Genomic DNA, 25,707 nt, shown 5'->3' with positions numbered 1-25,707 from the left:
TCTTCTCTTTGGGGCCATCGGTTCATGACCCTGTACTAGCAAATTTATATTTAAAGTTCTTCTGAAGCTTGGTACATTAATAATCATGGCTCTTCACTCAGTCCAATGTAACAGTAACTGTCTAGTTTGTGAGAACGAAGTTCAAGACCACTGCACATTTCTTGTATAAAATCTACAGGTCACTACAAAGCAATTTTAATTAGCTAGAAAGGCCTATGATGGCAACATATCATAAGAGAGATATGGATTCAAATCTAACTTATTAGCTCTTTGAGTCTTATCAACGTATTTAACCTAAGCCCCACTTTCTTCAGAGGATATTACCTGCCACGTAGGATAGTTGTTTGTAAGAATTAAATGAGATTATTTCATAAAGGGCTTAACACAGACTTGAATACATAGTAGGTAGTCAATAAGTGATAGATAATATTACTAAATGACCTGGAACTCACAGAGTTCTACAATCTTTTCCTTATCTTCCCAATGGTATCCCCTCCTATATCCTAACAATACTGTACATTTTTACTATGCCATGTCACATCCCATATGTTGAATATACTGTACGTGCCTCCACTTTCATACCTTTGATCATGCCATACTCTGCCTGAATTTCCCCTGTCAAATTCCTATCCATTCTTAAAATCCTTGATCAAATTCCATTCTCCTTCAAAGGAACTTCAAACACCTACTCCTCTCAGAAAGTCAGTCAGAATGCTGGTGCTTGCAGCTGGTGCTCAAAGGGAAACAAATTATTAATTCCCAAGAAAATTTAGAAAGCTATAAGAGATAACAGGTGCTGGCTTTTTAGAAGGAAGAAACTAGCAGTCCGAACATTAGAAATAAGCCAAAGGAATAGATCATTTTGAAGCTACACTTGTAACAAAAGTGGGGCGAAGACAGCAAAATATCCAGTATCCAGTGGAGTTCCTTCATGACTATCTGAGTTAATGAACATAAGGAAACAAGTCTGAGAATTTAAAAATACCATTTTTCACCCTTCTTTGCAGGTTCAGGAACTAGGTTAGCTACATTAGAGAAAAAGGCCCAAAACAGCCTTTATAGCCTTCAAGTAAATATGCTTTCCACCATTTAAAACAAAAAAACCTAAATTATCAAAATGCCACTTAGAAATATATGTCAACTTTCACTAATGCTTCATTTAAAAAAAAAAAATTTTTTTATGTTTATTTTTGAGTGAAAGAGAAAGAGAGAGACAAGAGTGCGAGCAGGGAGGAACAGACAGGGAGGGAGACAGAATCCGAAGCAGGCTGCAGGCTCTGAGCGGTCAGCACAGAGTACTACACAGGGCTTGAACTCATGAACTACACGATCATGACCTGAGCCAAAGTCGGACGCTTAACCAACTGAGCCACCCAGGTACCCCTAAAGTTTCATTTTTTTAATCACTAAGTCAAAAATCTTTATGTCATTCTGGCCTTTAATATTTTCTAATTTACTCAAATTTAACCACCCACTCTACCTCAAAAGTCAAATCCTCAAAAGCTAACGTCCTCAAAACTTTGTTTAGACTCTCACAGAAATCTTCCCCTATCAAATAAATTCTTTCATAATTCTCTCATAAAGAGACCAAACCAATAGTCTCTTTTCACGGTGTATGATCCCCAAAGGAAATGAACAACACACTATAGATCTTTCAAAGTGACTTTTGAAATCCTCTGAAAGAGGACTTCAGAAATAAAAATTTTCAATTAAAACCTTTTTTCCTTGGGGACCAGGTCCTCCCATTTGCCCAGATGTTGGTCAATATAATATTAGAGTAAATTTACTCTTCTCTCTTCAATAAGAACTCAAAGTTTTCTCTCCAGAAAAAAATGAGATACAAAGTTCAGTATCAGACATTTAAACCTTATTAATATTCAATGATTCACATGTAACATTAATACCAAGACTTCACACTAAGCACAAAGTTCTAAATGTCTTATTTTCAATTTTTAGAATCCTTTTAGAGGAGTCTGATCTAAAATCAGTACTTTTGTTCAAAATTTATTATTAATATTCCTTCAACAAGCCTTTAATATGACATTCTAACATTTAATTTTAGATTGTAAAGGTCATGTAGTATTTTAAAGTTGGAAGAACCCTCAAACATCTCATGCTTGTTTGAAATGAAAAGCTTACAGTAAGCCTGTAGTAAGCCTAAAAGAGAAAGAACAGAATCCAGGAAGTTTGGTGATTGACTATACATTAAGGGAAAGAGTCAAGAATCACTCCCAGCTTTCAAGCCTAGGAGATAAGGAAATATTAAGGACTAACCAAAGCAGAGCTCTAAAGGGAAACGAATTCAGGGGCAGGAAGAGTGGAAGCAAGAAAGGTCGTTTTGTTGTCATTTTAAGTAAATGGAGTGTGATGCTAACCTCACCTTAATAATGAAGAGAAGTGTAGTTCTTCTTAGAGAGATGCATGGGGGCTGGGGGAGCAGGGAGTAGAGAAGAGGCTATTCACTGCCTCAGCTTAAAGCAGGAAATCTATCTCTAACCCATACATGGATCCTTTCTCATTTCCCACAAACAGCTAAACGAGAGCCACAGGAAAAGTCTTCCAAAAAGTTTATTTTCTTAGAAATAATGCAAAATATTTCCATTAATTCTGAAATAATTTTACTTACATTTTTGAATTCTAAAAAGGTTTATAATCTTTGTTTTACCTTCTTCTGCATTACTTCAGCCCTTTTCATGTGAACCAAATAGAATAGCATTATCAGGATAATCTAATCAACAATAAATTATTTCAGCTGTGCACTGTAAATTACAGTCTAAATGAATTCTATTCATTATCTAAAACTTAAAGGGACTGATCTCTTATTTGACAGAGATAAAAGAGTTGGCTGGTTATGGTGATGCTGGCACTGTTAATTGTGCCTGCCAACAACCTAGTCCCATAAACACTGAATTCTGTTCATCCAATGGTTCCTTGTCAACAAGCCATAATCACATTTTGACACACATTACTAGATTTTAACAAAGTAGAATTAATCCTCTGTGTCCCCTTACAGGCTATGTTCACAAGCTTTTTTACGAGTTTTTAACAGGAAAGTCTCTAAACAACCAGTACAGAACATTCAGATTCAGAAGGATGAAAAAAATCTAGTGGCAGAATTGGTTTTATCACTAAAAATAACCTCTAAGTGGGGTATCAAGTTTCTGCTCATAAACATTTCCCTCCCCCACTATGGAAAACAATAAACAGCATGGAGGTTCCTCAAAAAACTAAAAATAGAACTACTCTACGACCCAGCAATTGCACTACTAGGTATTTATCCAAGGGATACAGGTGTGCTGTTTCGAAGGAGAACATGTACCCAAATGTTTATAGCAAGCAGCCCTATGGACAATAGCCAAAGTATGGAAAGAGTCCAAACGTCCGTCGACGGATGAATGGATAAAGATGTGGTATATACATACAAGTGGAGTACCACTTGGCAATCAAAAAGAACAAAATCTTGCCATTTGCAACTACATGGATGGAACTAGGGGGTATTATACTAAGCGAAATTGGTCAGTCAGAGAAAGACAAACATCATATGACCTCACTTATATGAGGAATTTAAGATACAAAACAGATGAACATAAGGGAAGCAAACATAATATAAAAACAGGGAGGGGGACAAAACAAAAGAGACTCTTAAATATAGAGAACAGGGGTGCCTAGGTGGCTCAGTCAGTTAAGCGTCCAACTTTGGTTCAGGACATGATCTTGCAGTTGGTGAGTTCGAGCCCCACGTCGGGCTCTGTGCTGATGGCTCGGAGCCTGGAGTCTGCTTCAAAGTCTGTGTCTCCCTCTCTCTCTGTTCCTCCCCTGCTTGGACTCTGTCCCTCTCTCTTTCAAAAATAAATAAAGATTTAAAAAATATATATCGAGAGAAAACAAACAGAGGGTTACTGGAGGGTTTGTGGGAGGGGGGATGGGCTAAATGGATAAGGGGCATTAAGGAATCTACTCCTGAAATCATTGTTGCACTATATGCTAACTAACTTGGATGTAAATTAAAAAATAAATAAATAAAAATTAAAAAAATAAACATTTCCCTCTCAAATTTCCCTCATTTTGATTTATTACTTAAGAGATTGATTTGGTTTATGAAAAATTTTTGGAAAAAAAATAATCCACACAGTGGTTATCCATGCAGAGGAAAAGAGGGAAATGGGTTCAGTTAGAAATACCAGAGGCTTTGACATACCTGTAATGTTTTATTATAAATGTGGAAATACATTAATACTTAAGGCCAAATGGTGGGTATACAGGCTATAAGGTAAATATATGGTTAGGGGGAAAATTTCATGAATTGTTTTCTCTCTCAACCCATCATTCCTACCCCTCACCTCCAGTAAAAACTCTATGGCTAAGAGAAATTTTGGTTACAAAGAGAGAAGAAATTTAGGGAATATTATACATTTCATAGGCCAGACACTTTATAGAAAGTGACTGGGAGGAACAGTGTCGCAGCACAACAGACAGGGTAGGAAAGACTCCAGAAACAGGCAAGCACCCAATACGAACTATGATGTAATTTTTCTAAGAATCAATCAGCCTGGATCAATAACTGCCCATGGAGATGCTTCTAAAATTATCGTTAATATCATCTTTTTCCAATTCTACAGCAGATTACAGATGCTTGGGTCACATACCTTCGACCAGTGTGTGAACAGCTTATCTACCTTCCAGTGTGTTTTTATTAGTCATCATTTTCCAAAGTCATATGAAATATGTTGGTTTAGTAAATTTTCCCATACTCAAACATGCTGAAATAAGACAGTCACCATTCCCCAAGTAACATCAGCTGCTCTGAATAGAAGATTAAATGTCAGTTTAGATCTAATTGGCCTTCCTATCATAGCCTATCAAATTTAGAAACCTACATGAAGTCACCTAAAGCAGCTCTTAAACATGCAGCTTTAGTAAATAGTAATTAAGTATTATTAGAATCATGAAGCTATTTTAATAACATTTGCACATACAACTTCAAAAATCTCTGTTCCAATTTTGAAAATGAGAGAAAAAGGATGAACTAAAATACATTTGACGGATTTACAAAACACCTTGTGAAAATGTATAGCTGACAGCAAATGTACTAACGGGGACTATATTCATCCCCTGAATTACAGAAGTTATGAAACAAACCCACCCCAAAACAACCCCAGTATTTTTCTACTTATGTTTTTATTATATTTTGAAAGTAATTTAACTGTTAAGCCTTTTAATCTTTTGACCAAATCCGGTAAACTTGCAGATACAGGTAGCATCAACAATGCTCATTTGAAGGTGACCATGGTAAATAAACTCAAAAACATAATTTAAAATATTCATAATAGTAACTATGACAAGAATTTTTAGGAGCTAATTTTAAAAAAAACATCAGCATATGTTTAAAATAAGTAGATTCAGTCTGAGTCTCTAGAACAGAGGCTTCCAACCTTAGCTGCACAGGAGAATCACCCAGGGAAATGAAGCCCAGGCCACACCCCAAACCGATCAAATCAATCTTTAGAGGGTGAGACCCAGCCAGCACCATTTCAAAAGCTTCTGAGGTGACTCTAGCAAGTTACTAACGTTGAGAATCATGAAAGATTCTAACAGTATAAACTTGATTCACTATTCCACAAACAGAAAATGCAAGCACATATATGATATGGAGCAAAAAAACCAAGTAGTCTTTTTTTTGTGGCACAACACACAGTAACTTTTTCCTAAGTGATCCTGACATACTTCAGCTCAAATTAATTTTTCCATCACAAGAACAAAGTCAACAAATTGAACAAATAAGAAATAACCCACAGATCTGGGAGAAATGGAAACACCTTTTACAACTAATTATTTCATAGAGCTGCAACTAGTCTGTACCCTGAAATAAGTGTGACATGAAACATTTATTTTTCCTAAGGACTTACATTTTAACTCTTGTTCTTAAAGAAAATAAAAGTACAAAAGCTAATGATGAAAATGGTTCAGCCCTATCAATGAGAAAACACCTAGTCTGAAAGCAAACCTCAAGAAGCCCTCCTACACATTTTATGTGGCAAGAAATTTAAATTGAACCTATTTGCATAAACACTTCACAACTTTAAAAAAAAAAAAAACACTTAGAAGTTTTACATATGCTCAAGAATTAATTAGTATTCAGAAATAAAGACCATACAGAAACTCAAATCCAATCTCTCCCTTAAAGATTCTTCTACAAGTTCAATTTCTTTTTTTTTTTCAGAACAGCTTTTATCATAATAGTTTGCATTTATACTGTTTTGACATTTCTCTGTCAACACCTCTCTGAGGTGGATACTAATCAGTTAGCCACACATTATTCTCAACTCCTTATTTCTAAGGCTGAGAAAACTTACTCATAAGCAGTCCCTGATTGGAGCCAAGGTGAATGATACAAAAGAAATACCTGAACGCTTGCCAGTGTTCACTGTTTTTTGTTTTTGCTTTCCTACTAATCCACACCACCTAAGCCAATAAAAGGAAGTTATAATGTGAACATTTATCCCACTGTTTTTCATAACTGGGCTATCACAAAAGCTACATAGGGAGTCCTTGCCTTCCAAGGGGAAAAAAAAAAAAAAAAAAAGCCCTGTCAAAAGAGTGTGAGTATAAAGAACTCAACTGGGAAAAGAATGAAAAAGCTTAACAGAAATGGACAGGAGGAATTATTCACAGCAACTTAATTGAAAGTGATTGATATTTTATGTATTGGGAAAGAAGATTCTCATTTAAAAAATTAAGCAATGGTGCTAGAAAATACCCCTATGGTCATACAGAAAAGTCTATGTACACTTTAATTTCAAATTTTCAAGCATCAGAACCAGGCTCAGATATAACAGATATTTTTAGAATTACCATATCTGAGAATTTAATATTATAATAAATATACTGGGGCTTCAATGGAAAAAGTGGACACCATGAAGGAACAGGTGGGTAATGTAAGCAGGGATATGGAAACCCTAAGAAGGAACCAAAGGAAAACAACAAAGATAAATTACCATTAACACTGTAACAGAAATAAATGCCTTCGATGGGTTCATCAGTAGATGGGACACAGCCAAGAAAGGAATCAGTGATCTTGAAGACATGTTACTACGAATTCCCAAACTGAAAACCTAAGAGAAAAAAAAAAAAATAACAAACAAAAAAAACCCCAGAGTATCCAAGAACTGTGGGATGATCACAAAATGTGTAACATATGCATAATGGGAATATTAGAAGAGGAAAACAAAACTACAGAAGAAATTTGAAGTAATAATGGCTGAAAATTTTCCAAAATAACAGATACCAAATCACAGATCCATAAAGCTCAGACACCATGAAACAGAATACTGAAAATATCTACACTTAGGCATATCACTGTCAAACTACAGAAGAGCAAAGACAGAGAAAATCTTGAAGGAAACCAGAGGAAATAACACCTTACCTAAAAGAACACAGTTAAGAATTACATCACAATCCTCTTCAGAAACCATGAAAGCAAGAAGTGACTGAAGTAAAATATTTTTAAAGTGTTGAAAGGAAAAAAAAAAAAAAACCACCAACGAAGAATTCTGCATCCCAGCAAAATGATCCTTCAAAGGTGAAGGACAAATCAAGATTTTCTCAGACAAACAAAAATTAAGGGAATTTGTTACCAGCAGACCTGCCTGCAAGAAATGTTAAAACTTCTTCAGAGATAAAAAATGTTAAGTATTAGCAACAAGGTTTATATAAAGAATGAAAACTCTTACAGAAAGAATAAAAATAAAATAGCATTAAGCACATACACACTTAGATAGAATTATATACATATATACATCTTTACTTAAATATATATATAACCAAAGGCAAAAACCCTAAAAGATGAATAATTTTAACTATTTCAAAACCACCATCTATGGCATACATAAAAATACCATGAACCAAACTAAAAGCCAATTACTATCTAAGGAAAGTTGTTAATAGTCTTAATTCCTTTATTTTAATACCTTAAAAAAAAAAAACAAAAAACAGTGTGGGGAGGGAGAAAGTAAAAGACCTCTAGTGAATTTGGGAGATGGAACTGGGCATGCTCTGTTCAGTGTTACATAGGTTCCTTCCCATTTAGAGCCAGTCTTCATCTGCAGATGCACAGTTTTTGCTGCTCTGTGTTATAGACTTAAAGGAATGTATGCATTCAGGCCCTTTGGCAAGAGGACTGCAGTTGTCTACAGCAGTAAATGGCTGGATAAATCTTAATCAGAGATGAAGCACTGGGAAGGCCATTGTGGGGACATATCTACACCAAACCTTCCAATCCAGCTTTATCCAACCAAAATTCTGATCTCCACCTGCAAATTTCTGATCTCCATCTGATTTCCTTATGTATTTGTTCAATCGGTAAAGAATTCAACAGGGCGGAGGGTGGGTATATTAATTATCTGTTCCCCAGACCAAAGCAGTTATCTCCAACATCAACCATGTTTTATAACTTCATCTAAATGTTTCGCAAACCAAATATTCACAATTAAAAGGGCTAGGGTGTAGGTATAGAGAAAGAAATGTACAGATGAAGAGACATAAAATTTGCTTTAAAGAAAAACAAAGAATAGTTCTTTAGTATATCAGAGAGCACTTTCCTTCTTGGACTTTGAGTATCATGAGGCATCAGAAGGATGGAATCACACATGGATTTACACTATAAAGCTAATAAAGTTTAAACTTTCAGTTCATACACTTGACATGGTCCCAATCAAAAGTCATAGGCATGATTTTATATCCATAATTTTGTACTTTTTTTTCCTTAAAAAGGACCCCAGAAATTATAAAAGTTTGAGGCCTCACGAAACTTGAATCCACGCTGGATGAAACTCACGAGGGAAAGCAGAATAAAGTCAAATGCATCCTAGATTGGGATTTTAAATTTTAATCCAACTAAGGAGGTTCTGAAACTCATATCTTATTATAAATATTCTAGAATTGGGGTGCCTGGGTGGCTCAGTTGGTTAAACGTCCAACTCTTGGTTTCGGCTCAGGTCATGATCTCAAGGTTTTCGTGAGTTTGAGCCCTGCTTTGGGCTCCATGCTGACAGAGCTTGCTTGGGATTCTCTCTTTCTCTCCCTCTGCTCCCTTCGTCCCCACTCATGCTGTCTCTCTCTCAAAAATAAAAAAAAAATTTTAAAAACCTTAAAAAAATAAAAATAAATATTCTAGAGTATTACAGCTAAATGAAACAAAATCAGTACAAGTGGTTACTTTGTAGTTTACCATAATGAAAGGCTAAAACCCTAATAAGTCTATTTCCCCTCTTCAAAAGAGAGCTTATCATTACACTGTTATGTTAGCTATTATGATAGCAACCTAGGAAAATGTTTATGATCTGATGTTAAATGAAAAGATAAAATATTATAATCACTTTTATCTAAGAAACCTACATTAAAGAAACTTGCAAAGACTTGTTAGTATGTGTAATAAGGATTACCTTTTCTTTCCCCTTTATCCAAATAATCTATAATTACTTGTATAATTTAAACATTTTTAAGATTTTATTTGTAAGCAATCACTACACCTACTATGGGGCTTGAACTCAACCCCGAGATGAAGAGTCGCATGCTCCTCTGACTGAGCCAGCCGGGCACCCCTATAATTTAAATTTTTAAATTATAATTTTAAACTATATCCATAAAGAAATAAAAATGATCTTGTGTAGTTTTAAAAGTTCTAACTCCAATTCCATACAGTTCCAAAAATATTTTTAGCAACTACATTATTTTTAATGTATAACTTTCTCAAGGTCACTACTTTGACAAATAATATTATTATTGCGTCCTATTATAAGCATACCATAACTGCATTACTTCCTTCAGAACTACGCTCAGAAGCTTTTAAGGAAGACAGGTGAACCATTTTAACTTAACCTAGATTGTTACACTTTTCCTGCCCTCTTCGGTCTCCTCCCTTGAAAAGAGCTCCCACTTATTATGACTCACAGTACTTGTGCCTTTAGTAACTACCTTACTTATTTCCTATCATTAATGCTGTTCTAATAAAGAAAAATGACTATTAGGCATTGCTACTTATTAAATCAACAATCTTAATTTTATAAATCTTAAGTTTATATATTTGATCATGATCCTAACCTAAAACAAAATGTTGTATGACTTTCTGTGCATCACTTTATTTATTCAGAAATATTTTCATCCCCATCCAAGATAATTAGGTTGCTACTGCTTGGACTATAAAATAAGTCAGTAAAGTAAAACTGTATGTACTATACCATGAATAAACAGAGGAATAATAAGAAAAAATAAATAAATAATAAAAAATGATTTAAAAATATTAAAAATAAAAGCAACAGCTCTCCTCAAAACTATCTTTCATTTAAGCACTGGCAATTTCTTTTTAGCCTTTAATGTTAATCTAACAATACTTATTTTAAATCCTATTTGAAAACTGTAGCTTAAAAATGCCAACTGAATCCATACTTTTCTTAGCCATCATGGCTACGTGAATAAGTTACAAACCATTTTATCAGATTTTCTTAAATTAAAAACTGAATAAAAAGATTATTTACATACCATAAATAATCTTTTTCTAAATAATCAACATGGTCTTAAATTCTCTGTCAAAATGCAGTTAAATAATCAATACATATATGGTTCTACCTTAATGGATTTTACAGTGAAAACAACCTTAAATCACAGAGCATTATCACAAAGCATTTATGCTATAATATTATAACCTCATGATTAGATGCCCAATTTTCCCAATCTTTGTCATTACTAAATTATTAAGAGGTTCCCACTTTGCTTTTATTGTGTAATCAAATGCAAGTATGGAATGCTTCCCTGATTCCCTAAAGAAAAGGCAGCAAATATGCTACCATTCCAAAATTTACCTCAGAAGCTGAAGCATTCTATTTAAGTGTAGTTGAAGGTTGAAAAGCCTCTGATGCTGTGTAAGAGTCAAGAATTCTGTTCTTTGAGATTCTCATAATCCCAGCATTAAAGCTATAAATACAATCAAATAAAAAATAAGAAAAAGTTGAAATTCCTAAATTAAAGGATACAAAACACATTTTTTCCCTTGTATTTGAGAATATGACAATGAATCATTGTGGTAATATTGACAATAAAGGAACTATCACATAAAACTTGTTCCATAGTGGAGAAATAGACTTAGGTTCTTTCTCCCTCTACTAATTTGACTATCAACACTTAAAAAAATTATTTAGAAGCTAAAGAACTATTTTACACAAACACACACAGAAATTCCTGTCACAATTCAAATTTAATGTGCATTTTATAAAAATCTATCCTTAAACTGCCAACTTGGCAAAAATTAGGAAGAAAGACTGAAGAAACTTTAGTCATGTTATAAAGGGCTTTTCTATAATTTTTATGAAAGTAAATAGATGTCTATTTTTAGGAACAATAATATGAACTGCCAGTGATTTTTACTCCTTCCTAGGAGGAAAAAAACAGCCTGAATGTGAAAACTTTAACTCCTGTAACATCATCATTTGATTTATATATCAGATGACTATAATCCTGGGTATAGGCACTGGGTAGGTAGGGCGGTGGGCAAAAGCCGACAGCAGCAAAAACAAAAAACAAAAAACAAAAAACAATGTAAACTCAAAACTACATTACACTAAAAGACAACAGCAACAAAGAGAAAGTAAATATATTATTATTATTAAAAATTTATAACTGTAGTTTTTATAGTTTACAAACATTTTCATTATATCATTTGAAGAGCATTTTATCTTCCCACTCTGAGAACAGAAGTAAGCACCATTTTTATTACATGCAGTTATACAGATAAAACACTTAAAGTATCTCTAGTTTACAATAAGTATTCAATAAATGTTAGTTATTATTATTGTCTGTTACAGATGAAGGTTCAGAGGTCATGAGGCTTGCCACTAGTGGGAGAAGCAGAAAACCACTGAAGAAACATGGGCACAATGGTAAAGAAGGAAGAAATTCAAGTCAAGTAAGAAAAAAAAAAGACCAAAGCAGGGGCGCCTGGGGTGGCTCAGTCGGTTAAGCATCTGACTCCCTAGTTTCGCCTCAGGTCACAATCTCAGGATTCCTGAGTTCAAGCTCTGTGTCTGGCACTGCACTGAAGGTGCGAGCCTGCTTGGGATTCTCTCTCTGCCCCTCCCCAGCTTGTGCATTCTCTCAACATAAATAAATAAACAAACAAACAAACTTAAAAAAAAAAAAGACCAAAAGGAAGTCAGAGTGTCATGAGTTAGATTAGATGGTAGCTAGTCACAGGCTTAATTAGTTAGGGCTCCAACCTAGGACAAAACAAAAAGCGCACTCTATGGCATCTCATCAATCACACATTCCTGAAAAGGTCCATCCCAAATCAGAGAGAGACTATCATAATAATTCCCAAGTTCAGGATCAAAAGTCACACACATCCCTAATTTTCCTTGCTGAGAAATCTATCTTGAGACACTAAAATATCATTAGAAGCGTGTTTGCTTCTTTTATTTTAATCTTCAAAACGTGAAGGACAACAGTGAATGGGTTTTATTCTATCCTATATAATAAAATGAAGAAGCTGTCCGTTAATCTATACCTTAAGATCATGTCAAGCCAGGTTTTCTAATAAGCTCTTCTATGGAGGAAACAATTGAGCTACGCTGGCCTTCTGCCAAAGCTGTATAGCACACAGGGAATATGCAACACTTTATTAGAGATGGGTGTGTTTTGTTAAAAAACAATACTATGGTGAAATTAAAAATCCTGACAATCAGAAGTAGATTTAATACAAAATAATTTAAATACAAAATAATCACAAACTTCTCAGTTATATTTGATCAAGAATCTTCATGTCATTGGGGTGCCTGGGTGGCTCAGTTGGTTAAGCACCCAATTTCAGCTCAGGTTGTGATCTCACAGTTCTCGAGTTCGAGCCCCACATTGAGCTCTCTGCTGTCGGCACAGAACCTGCTTCAGATCCTCTGTACCCCTCTGTCTCTGCCCCTTCCCTGCTTGTTCTATCTCTCTTTCTCAAAAATAAAATAAGTTAAAAAAAAAAGAATCTTCATGTCAAAACCAACTGCTGAACTAGTTTCAGTATGACATGAACAAAACTAAAACAACTAAGTCAAATGCATGGTTGAAAGAGGATTTTATTTATTTTAATTCAATAACTCATTTTACTCAAAGCTCGAACATTCTTCCCTATATTCAAAATATTGTATTTCTCATCACTGACTACTTAAGATATTGTCCTTTTACATCACACCTTAGAAACTGAAAGAGGAGTACCTGGGTGACTCAGTGGGTTAGGCGTCTAGCTCTTGGTTTCAGTTCAAGTAATGATCCCACAATTTGTTGGATCAAGCCCCACATCAGAAATAAACAAACATTAAAAAAAAGAAGAAGAAATTGAAAGAACCACAGATAGCTCTAATGAATCACGAGGCTGTTTTCTGAAGAACAAAAATAGGGTAGAGTTTACAACTCTCTTAAGACTAAAGAAGAATTCATTTTTTGCAGTAGGATTTTAGTTATGATGTTTATACAGTACAGCCAGATTTTTTTTAATTTCTATTTTTTTAAAAGTTACTGTTAAGCAAAATACTGTTATATATACTGTAACAATATTAACAAAAATAACACACATACTATTACTGGGCAATCAAAAAGAATGAAATCTTGCCATCTGCAACTACATGGATGGAACTAGAGGGTATTATGCTAAGCAAAATTACTCAGAGAAAGACAAATATATGACTTCACTCATATAAGGACTTTAAGATACTAAACAGATGAACAGAAGGGAAGAGAAGCAAAAATAATATAAAAACAAGGAAGGGGACAAAACATAAGAGACTCTTAAATATAGAAAACAGAGGGTTGCTGGAGAGGTTGTGGGAGGAGGATGGACTAAATAGGTAGGGGGATTAAGTAATCTACTCCTGAAATCATTGTTGTACTATATGCTAACTTGGATGCAAATTAAAAAATAAATAAATTATTAATAAAAAAAGAATTCTGGAAGTATAAATAAATACATACATGCATACATACATACATACAACACATACTAAAACATGAAGAAAATTACAGCAAGGCTCATTTTAGTTACTTAAAACCTAGTGAAAATCTTAAAAGCAGTCAAAAGAAAAAAAAGGACACTATGTACAGCTGGACAGAAAGAATAATGATGGCAGCCTCATAAGAAACAACATAAGCCAAAAGACAATGGAACATCTGTAAGGTACTGAAAGAACAAAAATATGTGTCAACCTAGAATTTCTATACCCATCAAAAATATCTAAGGCAACTAGGGACTTTTTCAGACATACAAAAGTGAAAAGATTTCATCACCAGCAGACTTTCAGTATAACTAATTTTTAAAAAATCTTCAGGATTAAGCAAAATAGTACCAAATGAAACCTGCATCTACACAAAGGAGTGAAGAGCACTGGGAATGGAGAATGAATGACCAAATATAAAGCAGGAACATTTAATCTCTTTAAAAGATAACTGTTTAAAATAAAATAATGTATAATAGAACTTACATGTAAAAGTAAAATATATAATAACAATAGCAAAAATCCAGGAGAGAGGAAATGGAAGTATAATGATTAAGGTTCTTACACACAACATAGTATAATATATACCATTAACCCTACAGCAACCACAAAAAAAAATAATAAAATAAAATCACAAGAAAGTGCACTGGTAGTAAGTCAACAAATGAGATAAAATGGAATAAACAAAATACTCAGTTAATCCTAAGGAAGGCAGCAAAAAAGGGAAATGGAACAGATGCAACAAATAAGAAACAAATAGTAATGCAGCAATGTAAACCAAATCATATCAATAATTACATTAGCTGTAAATGCTCTAAACACCACTATTTACAATGGGGATTATGAAATTGGATGAAAGCCCCAACTATGTACCGCCTACAAGAAATTCATTTTAAATAAAAAGATACAAACCAGTTGATATCAAGAGTGGGAAAAGATCTACAATGCTTACACTAATCAACAGAAAACTGAAGTGGCTAATCAGACCAACTAGGTTTCAGAGCAAAGAATATTACCAAGAATAAAAAGGGCCATCTCATAATGAAAAGGAGGTTAATTAGTCAAGAAGACATGACATTCCTACACGTTTATGTACCAATCATAGTACCTCAAAATACATGAAGCAGAAAGTAACAGAGCTTCAGGGGAAAATAGACAAATTCACAATTATTATCAGAGACTTCAAAACCCCTCTTTCCATAATTAATGGAACAAGTACGCAGAAGGAAAATCAAGGCTATAGAACAACTTTACCAACCAACTTGACCTGACATTTACTGTATGTTCCACCCCCACAGCAACAGAATATACATTTTTCACGTTCACATAGAACACTTACTGAGACAGTTTATATGTTGAGGCATAAAACAAAATAAATAAATTTTAGGATTTATGCAAAGAAATTCAAAAAATTCAAATGTATGCTGCCCTCTTCTATAATACACAGTTGGAACTGATAAGTAACTGCCAGCTAAAAACCCCATTTCCCAACCTCCCCCCTTGCATATGGATAAAGAATTGTCTTCATCAATAAACTGAGGATACAAGAGGCCAAAAAAGTTCAGAAAGGGGGGCTCCTCACTCCTTTCTTGCCCCTACCCAGGGATGACAGCAGAAAACTTCCAAAGACTGGATGGTAGAATTATAAGGCAGGAGGTACCTGAGACCCTGAATCAATCACCCACGTAAAGGAAAACCATCCACCAAAATGATCATTTAATATATGAATGGGAAAAACAGTCATTTACTGTGTTTAGTCAAAAAAAATTGTGGGCTTTGTTTTAAAAGGAGTTAGCATCACTCTAAATCAGGAAGTTTCTAAAGAGGAGTGACATGATTTGATTTACATTTTAAAAGGATCACTCTAGCTGTTATATTAAGAATAGTCTGTAGAAAGGCAAGCGTGGAAGCATTCTAGTTAAGACATGGCAGTAATCCAGGGAAGAGATGATGGTACGTATCTTGAACTAAGGTGATAACAGTGCGAGTGCTGAGTAGTAGTTATATTCTAGAAATATTTGAAGATAAAGTTAACAAGATTTTTCTGACAGATTAGATGCAGTGTGTGAGAAAAAGAAAAGGCAAGTAAAACCCTGGCAAATGAAAGGATACAGCTGCCATCAACTGACTGAGATAGGGAAGGTAAAAGATAAAATAGATTTAGGATGAGGCAGTGGACAAAGACATCAGAAGATCCATTTTGAAAACACTGAGCTTGAGATGTCTACTAATTACTCAAAGACAAATTCAAGTGGGCAGCCAAATTACTAGGAAATAAGCCTGAATTAGAAATATATATTTGATTGGGTAAGGGGCATTAAGGTAGACACTTGTTGGGATGAGCACTAGGTGTTATACGTAGGGATGAATCACTGGAATCTACTCCTGAAATCATTATTGCACTCTATGCTAACTAGGATGTAAATTTAAAAATTTATTTAAAAAATGTGCCTTCAAAAAAAAAAAAGAATTATATATTTGGAAATTGTCAGCATATAAATCACCAACTAAGGGAGAGTAAATAGAGAAGAGTAAATAGAGAAGGTTATTCTTATGCTAAGAGGTTGAGGAGAAAAGGAGAATCCAACACGGGATTCAGAGAAGTGACCAATGAGGTAGGAAGAAAACCAAGATTATGGTATCTTGAAAACCAAGTAAAGAAAATCTATCAAAAAAAGAGGAAGTGATCAATTGTGTCAAATTCTGATAGGTCAAATAAAATGAAGACCAAAAACTGAGCATAGGATTTAGAGAAATTACTGGTGAGTTTGGCAATTGGAGTAAGACAAGTTTTTAGTTATACTGCAAAGGGAAGCCAAAATATGGAACAGAGGTTGGCTGAGAAAAGGCGAGTCAAGAGAAAGTATTGTTTTGGTTTTTGGATGGGAGAAATAATTGCATGCTCATAGGCTATTTCTGCTTAAGAATATTCAAGCAGAAAGAGAAGACATGATGATTATAGGAGAACAAAGGAAAACTTCTGGAACCATGCCTTGTAGGTTAGGGAACAGGATCAGGTGCACAAGTGACCTAACAGGCAGTTAATCCATAGTTAACAGGCAGAAAGGCAAAGTACATAAACACAGTTACTAGTGGGTGGGTAGAAAACTGTAAATAATTAGGCTATAATGAACCATGATTGTAAAGTCCAGATATGTGTAAGACCATGGCTCAAAAGTGGTCTTTCGGGAAGCAGCGTTTGAATATTCATTTTTATTCCAACTCCACTAGGTACCAAAAAGCTATTAGAAGTCTTAACGGAGTAGTAGGCAGACATCCTGGGGTTACCTTAATTGAGACCAACTATTTCTAGTGACTACTCTATGGCACTAGATATCCTATCCAGGACTCATAAGTGAGGCACTAATTAGCAATTCTACAATAACTGCATTCCAATTAATCCAAAGTCCTCTAAACAGTAGCTACCATGAGTTTTGCAAACAATTTCTACTTGCAAAAGTAGAGAAATCTATCATTCTTGGGAACATTTTACAGATACCGCTGAACGGTTTCAGGCACTTTAAATACTACCAAATTCCAAAGAACAGTATCAACTTTAGTCCCGGAATTAGTTCATAAGTTTAGGGGGATTTTAAGAACATAGAGAGTAACATAATTTTCATCCAGTGAAGAGGATTACACAATCCATTCTGAGTTACTGTCCTCATTTAAAAGATTATATCCTAATGTATTTGTAAATTCACATAGTGGTGTTAGAAGTAGTCAAACAACAAACATTATTTTAAATGCTTAGACCCTATAGACAATAAAATTATCAAGCATATAATTCTAATATTTATGTAACAAAGGTTTCATTGCAGTTCCATCAGTCAGCATTAGCTACACGTGTCTCTGAAGATTTAGAAAAAACCGCTTCGTAAAAGCAACAAATTGCAGCTCTAACAGCTAAGTAAATACTAGGCTAAGTAACAGTTTTCATTGATTCCATGTCATGTTACATTAGAAAAATTAAGTATACATTTTAATAAAATGACTTAAATACTATGTTCTTCAACATAACATCCCAAAGACCTTTTCTCCTAACTAATGTGTTCATATCCTAAATGTAACTCACAAGCTGCATGTTAATATTAAAAACAAAGAAATAAAAAACACACTTAAATACAAACCATCTACTCCAAGTCAGTGATTCCCACTATTAAGGGGATCTCATATGCCTTCACAAATCTAATAAAAACTGTGCATATAATTTCAGGGAATTTATGGGTACCTTGAAGTATATATACAGGTCCTTTGAGATTTAAAGAATCTCTAAATTAGTAAAAAACATGGAGTTCAAAATCAATTCTAAAACATAAAAAAATTTAATGTATGAAAAAGGAACTATGTGAAAAAAAACTAACATACAGTGGGAAATGAATTATTTATTAATATTTGCCATAAGTGGCTGTTCATTGAGAGAAATTACAATAAATCTCTACAAATATATGAATGCTTTAAAGAACTAAATGTAAGAAATAAAAATTATAAAATACTATAACAAAATCTAGAGAATGTATATAATCTTGGTTGGGGAAAGTCTTCAAGAAACAGAAGAAACTTAGTGGCTTAAGTTGATAGATTTGCCTGTGTAAATTTTATAACTTTTGCATAAGCTAACAGAAAGCTTTACACCTACAGAAAACAACCACAGGCTTTTTTTTTTCTAAAACAGAAATAAACTATTTGCAGTCGTTTCATTGGGTAATATAATTATGTTCATTATATGGATATAAACAAGGAGCAGACATTACAGTAAACCAATTTCTTTGTGTCAGAAATTAGATTTTCTCAGAATTATATTCATTCTCAGCAATAAACGCAATTAAACATTGATATTACCATTTAAAAATTCTACTCAAACTGCTAAATCTTAGTGTAGCGTCAGTACAAAGCCCTAAGCAGGCTGGTCTAATTAAAGAAGCACTTGGTGTGGAATCACACTTAACCTGGGTTCCAATCCTGACTCTGCCACTACTAGCTCTGTGGTCAAGCTATATAACCTTTGAGCCTATTCCCACATCTGTAAAAATAGTCTTCTATAGTGTTTTGGAAAATTACATAAGAATATCCCGTATGGAAGTGCCTAGTACAGAGTCTGATTATCAACTATGCCTTCTCTGCATTCCTTCCCTAAGATTACTAACTGGTAACATCCGTTTTAGTACTGCTTTTTATAAGACTTTTCTTTTTAAAAAATAAAAACTAGTGATATAAAGTTATACATTTTATTTGCCATGTTTTTGCAGCTCCAGAGCATTATTATTAGTTCCTTCAAGTGTTTTGTATCTGAGCTCCTCTTGTTAGCTTATTTTTGAGTACTTGGTTTGATCCATATTTACTCCCTCTGATGGAATTTAAAGGTTTCTTACAAAATATAATGAAAAAAAACCACATTGTTTTCTACCCGTGGCTTTCTACATGTTAAGATAATCCTCTTTTTAAAATAATTTAGGTTGTGTCTATGGAACTCACTTTCAAGTATTATGAAGAAAATCTGAGGCAAAAAAGGAACATAAAAAAGTGAGGTTATCCTTACCAGCGTAATGTGCCTAAGAAATCTAGCAATATAACAAAGAATAAGTACAAATCTAAATTTTAATATAACTTTCAAATTTCTCCTAGAGTCATTTTTTTTTCTGTAAAGCTGGGTCATTAAAGAGGCCAGAATATGACCCTGAATGCTGCGAAGTGTATCCAAACAAAAAGGAAAACTGTACTGGCCAACCTTCAATATGTAAGGTGAACAATTTTTCCATCATACAAGATACATATTAATAAAATCATGGTAAATAAATGTGATCTCTCTTCAAAACTGTATAATTTTACCCTAGAGTTCAGGACTGGAATTATCCTTAGCTCCTCCTTCAACTTTAGTTGCACTTCAGTTAGATTTATCTGATGCTCTTTGATAGACTGCTCTTCAAAATGTTTCCAAGGCTTTCTGCAAAGTCTGCCAAAACTGCAAATAGGAAGCTATACTTGTAACAATTATTGCTAATACATTTTCCTTAATATTAATAATCACCCACAGCAGCATCTAGCTGTTACTCAGTCTAAATGATTTTGCTGCTGCTATTTTATTGCTTGCTTCTCAAAAAGTATTTAAAACAACAGGTGAAAGTGTACCCATAAAAACACTGCATTTCTTTTCCATATTCAAATTATAGCCTCTTGAGCTGATTTTTAAATGCCGTGTACATTTTTTAATCAAAATGTATCGCATTCTTTTAACACTCCCTACATCCATCCAAAATTCCTACCAAATGCCAAAGTTCTTTACTAATCTGAAAGTACCTATTATCTGTACATTTTTCTGGTCTTTCACAACTTCATACTCCAACATTTTGTACTTGAGACCTCTTCTCTCATTAAAGGAATCACTGTTAACTCCTTAAGATACTTAAGGATATGGTTAATTTGTTGTACAATCTTACTTTTCCTTCCACAAACTTCAATCTCACTATAATTCCCCTTTAGCGTTCCCTCCTCTTCTAAATTCATTACATCAACATTGCCGGGAACCACGTACATCAACATTCCTATTAAGCCCAAAATATTAACAAAATTCAGCTCCACTAAAAAAAGAAAAAAGTTTAAATGCCTGTATGCCTCCTTTCAGTACCTCATTGAAAAGCTTTTTATTTGCTTTCCTGTCCTACCTGGCAGCCTATTTCCCCCGTCAGTTGTGTGGTCCCCTGCTGCCCCCAGCACAAGAGTGCAACTCACTACAGTGTATTTCTTTTACTCACCATCATTCCCAGTATCTCCCTCCATTTCTGAGCATCTATCCCTTCGTGAACCGCCCCATCCCCAAAAGATCTGTCTCCAGGTGCCAACGTCTCAATTAGCACACCCCTGGACTGGCACTGCCAGGGCTTTCGGCAGACTCAAGAAAACACGCAAGGCTGAGCGTTTCTGCCTCCTCCAGCAGTTCCCGCTCCCTACTGAGTTCGGTCTTCTTTAGCGGTCTCCCCCTTGGAATGCTTACTTTGGGTAACCCTTAGGCACGGGAAAGCCCACCCTAGCAACCTCTGCCCCGTGACCTCGCGAGCACAGCACGCCACTCAAGCTTAATTCACACCTTTCTTGGAGCTTGTGTTCTCGATGCCCCCAGTCCCAGCTCTCTTTGCAAGCTCTTTCAGCTTCCTGCCCCCGAGCCAGACCGCAGGTTAGACGAAAGCCCACTTGCTCAGGTTGCCATGCCTCCCTGGCCCGACCCCTTCTACACCACTCAGCCCCGAGTAGCTCTGCTCCTTACCTAGCTTCGATCGGGACTCCTCCAGTTTCTGGATTTGGTTCTCCAAGAAGAGCATCGCCACTGCGAAGGCCACCACCGCCAGCAGCTGCAACTTGGGCGGCATCATAATCCTAAGGAGCCCCATGAAACCCGCTGCTCGGGATCAAGACATACCGCGGGGGGCGGGGAGCGGGGCCCCGGAGGCGAGTGAGACGCCGGGGGAAGCCCACCGAGCCGGGAGAAAGGCAAGGAGAGCGCGACAGCTAGAGAACCACCGCAGCGACCCCCCTTCTTGCCTCTCCAGTCCCCCGCCCCCAGGCGCCAGCACCAACGCCGCCGGTGCCCGCTTCTCCTGGACCGACTCAACGGTCGCCCCCTCCAAAAGCCCGCGCAGCAAACACTGCGCGAAGCGGCTGCCGGGCTCTCGCCTCTCTCTACTGCCTCAGTCCCCGACCCCCGCGCTTGCCTGCCTGCCCGCCTCCTTCTCTTCCTTCCTTCCCTCCCTCCTTTGCTCGCGGCCGCGCGCTCCTCCGCCAGCGCTGCGGCTGCGGCTGCGCCGCCCTCGGCTCCGCCCCCTGCCCATCCCCCTCAGCCACCACGCGCACGCATCCACGTACGCTGCTCGGCAACCAGAGGCTCCACCCTCTGCTCCCGTTCCGTTGTGCCTATTGGACCGAAGAACCCCGGAGCTTTGCTCTTGGTTCGTGTTACGGTTGGTTTCCTTTGCCGCAGGTGTCAACCAAAGCGACATTCGATTGGGTAAACTTGGAGAAGGAGGCAGGCCTAGACTGCCAAAGGCGGAGCTTCTTGGCTGCTTGACGAAATGTCGTGAATAAAAGGAAGGAACGCGGAGCTTCATAAGTTTGGGAGCTTAGGAGAATGCCTGATAGGGGTTATCGAAAGGACCCGGCGACTTTATATTTATATGAAATATAAAGGTATTCGACCATCTTTAAGCTTCCATATACCCTTAGGTAATACGCGTCTCTGCAGAGTAAGAGATTTGATGGCAACGGCCATTAGTAGCCTGTTTTGGATCAGGCTCTGGAGTGGACGCCCCTAGCTGCGGGGTCCTCTGGGCAGTTGGAGACCTACGGAAGATGGTAACGATGGCGGCTGGGCCTGGTGGATGGCTGGGGCCGGCGTTTGGGCTGCGGTTGCTCTTGGCGGCTGTACTTCAAGCGGTGAGTGAAGATCATCTCCGCGGCATCCTAGGCGCGAGTGGGGGATATTGCTCTGAGGAAGACGAAACATTCAGTACTGAATGGGAGCCACACTTGAAGAGGGTGGGAGGTCTGGGTTTCCTTAGCCACCGCTGTGGCCGGAATGCTACGTGGCTTCATTCCTGATTTGATGTTTTTCCTTTCCCGCCCGGGTTTCTAGCGGTTCTTTCTCCTGACTTCAGAATATCTTGAGTAGTATTTATCTTCTTTTGCAGAGCTCCAGCTAATAACAGTCTGTAAACCACACAGTGAGGCGGGGGGGGCGGGGGGGGGGTATTGGGGAGGCAATAGACCTTGGAAAGGAATGAAGATTGTTTTTAAATGGACGAAATACAAGGGACTATCTACCGTTCCTTGTGACAAGGCTCCCTAAATCTTAGAAGAAAGCCCCAAGTCTTTGGTTCAGGGTACATTTTCTGTTTACTTTTTCCCCTGAATGGTTAATGGTGTCTAATTCACTGTTAGACAAACCTTTTTATCTCTGATACGTTATTCACGTGCTGTTGGGTGCGTTTTAGTGCCATTTGTGGTTTTTGACGTTTCAACTAAAGGAACTACTCCGTGGTAAAGCACAATTTTTTTAATTGATTTTCTAAAATTGATAGCCTTCATCTCGTTTAACATCGGGCAGTGTTAACTTTTTTATTTAGTTTTTCTCCATTAACACAACAGATGCGTTCTCAATCTTTGAACTGGATAGGGCTAATTTTGTCTTATTTTTCTGTTGGGTTAGGTACAACTTAATATTGATTAATTCCTCCCAAGAATCTTGCAGTCCATGTTTTGCTATGTGAATGAATAACTTTTTTTTCTAGGCACTGTGGGAGCCTTTACATGCTTCATTAATCAACGTAATTCTTCAGGTATTTATTTTTCTGAACCTGCTGAAAATTTTTCTCCAAGGAGACCTGGTTTGATTGGTTTATCCAAGGTTTGAGGGAGTTAGGACCTATACCGAAGGCTTCTATAAACACCCCTGCTTTACTTTCCTCAAAGAGTTTGAAGATCCTGGGGCACCTAGGTAGCTCAGTGTCCAACTTCAGCTCTGGTCATGATCTTGAGTCCTTGCGTTCAAACCCTTCGGGCTCTGTACTGACAGCCTGGAGCCTGCTTTGGATTCTATGTCTCCCTCTCTCTCTACCCTTGCTCCTGCTCTGTCTCTCAAAAAATACAATAAAAAGTCAAATTAGAAAAAAAAAGGTTTGAAGATCCTGCCTGTTTTTGCAACCATACCTAAAAGGTGGATTTTTTACTTCTCTGATTAATATTACGGTACTCTGTTATTCAGGCATTTGGTGCCTTAGAAATTACTGAAAGACCCCTCTCTGAACTTTCTACTGGAGGTTGGTTTTTGTGTTGGGGGGGGTGGTTTTTTGTTTTGTTTGTTTGTTTTTTTGCCTATCTTGGGTAATTTGAGTCCACCACCATGCAAAGATAAGGAATAACATTTCACGTTGACTTCCCCTCATTTCACTTTAATTATCAACTGCTGTGTAACCACCCCAAAACTTAATGGCTTAAAATAACAAGGATTTCTCATAATTCTGTGGGTCTGCTGAGCAGTTCCTCAACTGTTGATTTCCTGTGCTCATATATGCAGCTCTGTTTAGCTAGCTAGTAGCTAGCTGAACTGCAGGGTCCAAGATGGCTTCATTCTTAGTTGGTGCTGTTAGCCAGGATAACTTGGTTCTCCTCCATGTGATCTCTTGGCCTCCAATAGGCCAGCCCAGCTTCTTTTCATAGCAGTCTCCGGGCAGCACTCCTAAAGAGCAAAAGCTGCAATGCCACCTGAAGCCCAGGAGGCTTTACATATATTTTGAAATTACATATATCACTTCTACCCCACAGTATTCGTCAAAACAAATCATAGGGCGAGTCTAGATTTCAGGGATGGAGAAACAGACTCTACTTCTAAATGGGAGGAGTGACATACTCCTCATATGTATATGGAAATATACATATCAGGATAGGAGGAATTTATGGCCATTAAATAATCTACCACAGTGACCACAGAATTTAAGTCAGAAAGTTGGATATTTGATTCTTTCCTTTCTTTACATCCCTCACATCAGGCAGTTGCCAAGTCTTGTTGATTTTACTTCCTAAATCTCTCTCAAATCCATGCACTTATTGTCAATCCCTCATTCAGGCCACCAATATCTCTCTCCTTAGCAATAACAGCCTCCTGGCTCACTCTTATAATTATCAGAACCTAAATGGTTGACTTTGCCAGCTTCCCAATTGCCCAACCCAGCAAGTAGTCATTTTAAAATTCTTCTCTTTCATTCATTAGTCATTAAACCCTTAAAAATTTCCAAGCCAGTCCACTTAATTCTATTTCCATAGGCAGTACCTAAATTCAGGCCACCATTTTTGCTTGCCTGGAATTCCCACAACAGCTTCCTTAAACAAGGTTCCCTATTTCATTTTCCCCCTTTTTAGTTCAATCTTTATGATGCATTCAAAGTCATCTTTTTAAAACTTAGAACTGTCATTATTAAAATTCAGTGATTCCCTGTTGCTTTTAAGATGGAGTCTATTTTGAACATTCCTTAACAAGGCCTGTTTCACCTGATACGTATTTGTTTAGCCAGGTTTAATTCCCAAATCTTACCTCTACTGCGAGAGCCAAAAGGTAGAGCTGGAGAATTGGGGTCATTTGTTTTAGCATATCTCCCATACCATGCTCTTCCTCACCAGGCCTAAAGTAGAGTATTTAGATAAAATGCAGAGCTTAATTTACATACCATTTCCAGATTTGCAAAGCCAGGTGTACTCTCTCCCTCGCATATTTTATCATCATATCTTATACTCTGTTACGCAGATGCACAGTCTTAACAGCACCATAACTCTGTGCACTCCCGCAGCTCCTGTGCCAATTAGATCGTACCCAGAGGGAATACAGAGACTTTTTGGGGGGCTGTTTTTTTATATTGTTCCTCGTATGTATTCATTAAAATCTTTCTGATCATTAAAATCCTTCTGACGTGTGGATGGCTTCCTAGTTCACTTGTGTTTGTTCCTTGATATCAGAATCCTGAGGATATCTGTAGTTTGTGTAGATTGGTGATGAACCCCACCCACTCCCACAAATGAAGAATGACTCCAAAAATAGAGAGTTCTGAGGAATTCACCCTTGTTGAAATATTGTTAACTTCCCTAAGGTGTATTTCTGTCTCTTCAGTAATGAGTAGTATTTTTAACAAAATAAGTCAATAAATTC

The 25,707-nt window shown here is 36.6% G+C and overlaps 2 protein-coding genes across 8 annotated transcripts in view; one reads left to right on the top strand and one right to left on the bottom strand.

Moving 5' to 3' along the window:
- The window catches only part of HS2ST1 (heparan sulfate 2-O-sulfotransferase 1), a 168,275-nt gene extending 146,248 nt beyond the window's left edge, over positions 1-22,027 (bottom strand). For 2 of the 6 annotated variants that reach the window (XM_007079160.2, XM_007079161.2), the window contains exon 1: positions 21,283-21,772. In XM_007079160.2, coding sequence (XP_007079222.2) covers positions 21,283-21,406 — 124 coding nt within the window. In that variant the 5' untranslated portion in view covers positions 21,407-21,772. Of the gene's footprint in view, positions 1-19,850; positions 19,984-20,773; positions 21,258-21,282; positions 21,773-21,878 lie in introns of those variants that run through there. The other 4 variants (XM_042997755.1, XM_042997757.1, XM_042997758.1 and 1 more) reach the window with 4 other exon arrangements.
- A 180-nt stretch (positions 22,028-22,207) lies between these two features.
- The window catches only part of SELENOF (selenoprotein F), a 57,713-nt gene continuing 54,213 nt past the window's right edge, over positions 22,208-25,707 (top strand). Inside the window, exon 1 of one of the 2 annotated variants that reach the window (XM_015536207.2) lies at positions 22,208-22,445. In XM_015536207.2, coding sequence (XP_015391693.1) covers positions 22,362-22,445 — 84 coding nt within the window. In that variant the 5' untranslated portion in view covers positions 22,208-22,361. The remainder of the gene's footprint in view (positions 22,446-25,707) is intronic. The other variant, XM_007079162.3, reaches the window with a different exon arrangement.

Source organism: Panthera tigris, chromosome C1 (genome assembly GCF_018350195.1).
Source record: "Panthera tigris isolate Pti1 chromosome C1, P.tigris_Pti1_mat1.1, whole genome shotgun sequence".
Classification (NCBI taxonomy): domain Eukaryota; kingdom Metazoa; phylum Chordata; class Mammalia; order Carnivora; family Felidae; genus Panthera; species Panthera tigris.
This window is presented reverse-complemented; position numbering and strand designations above follow the sequence as displayed.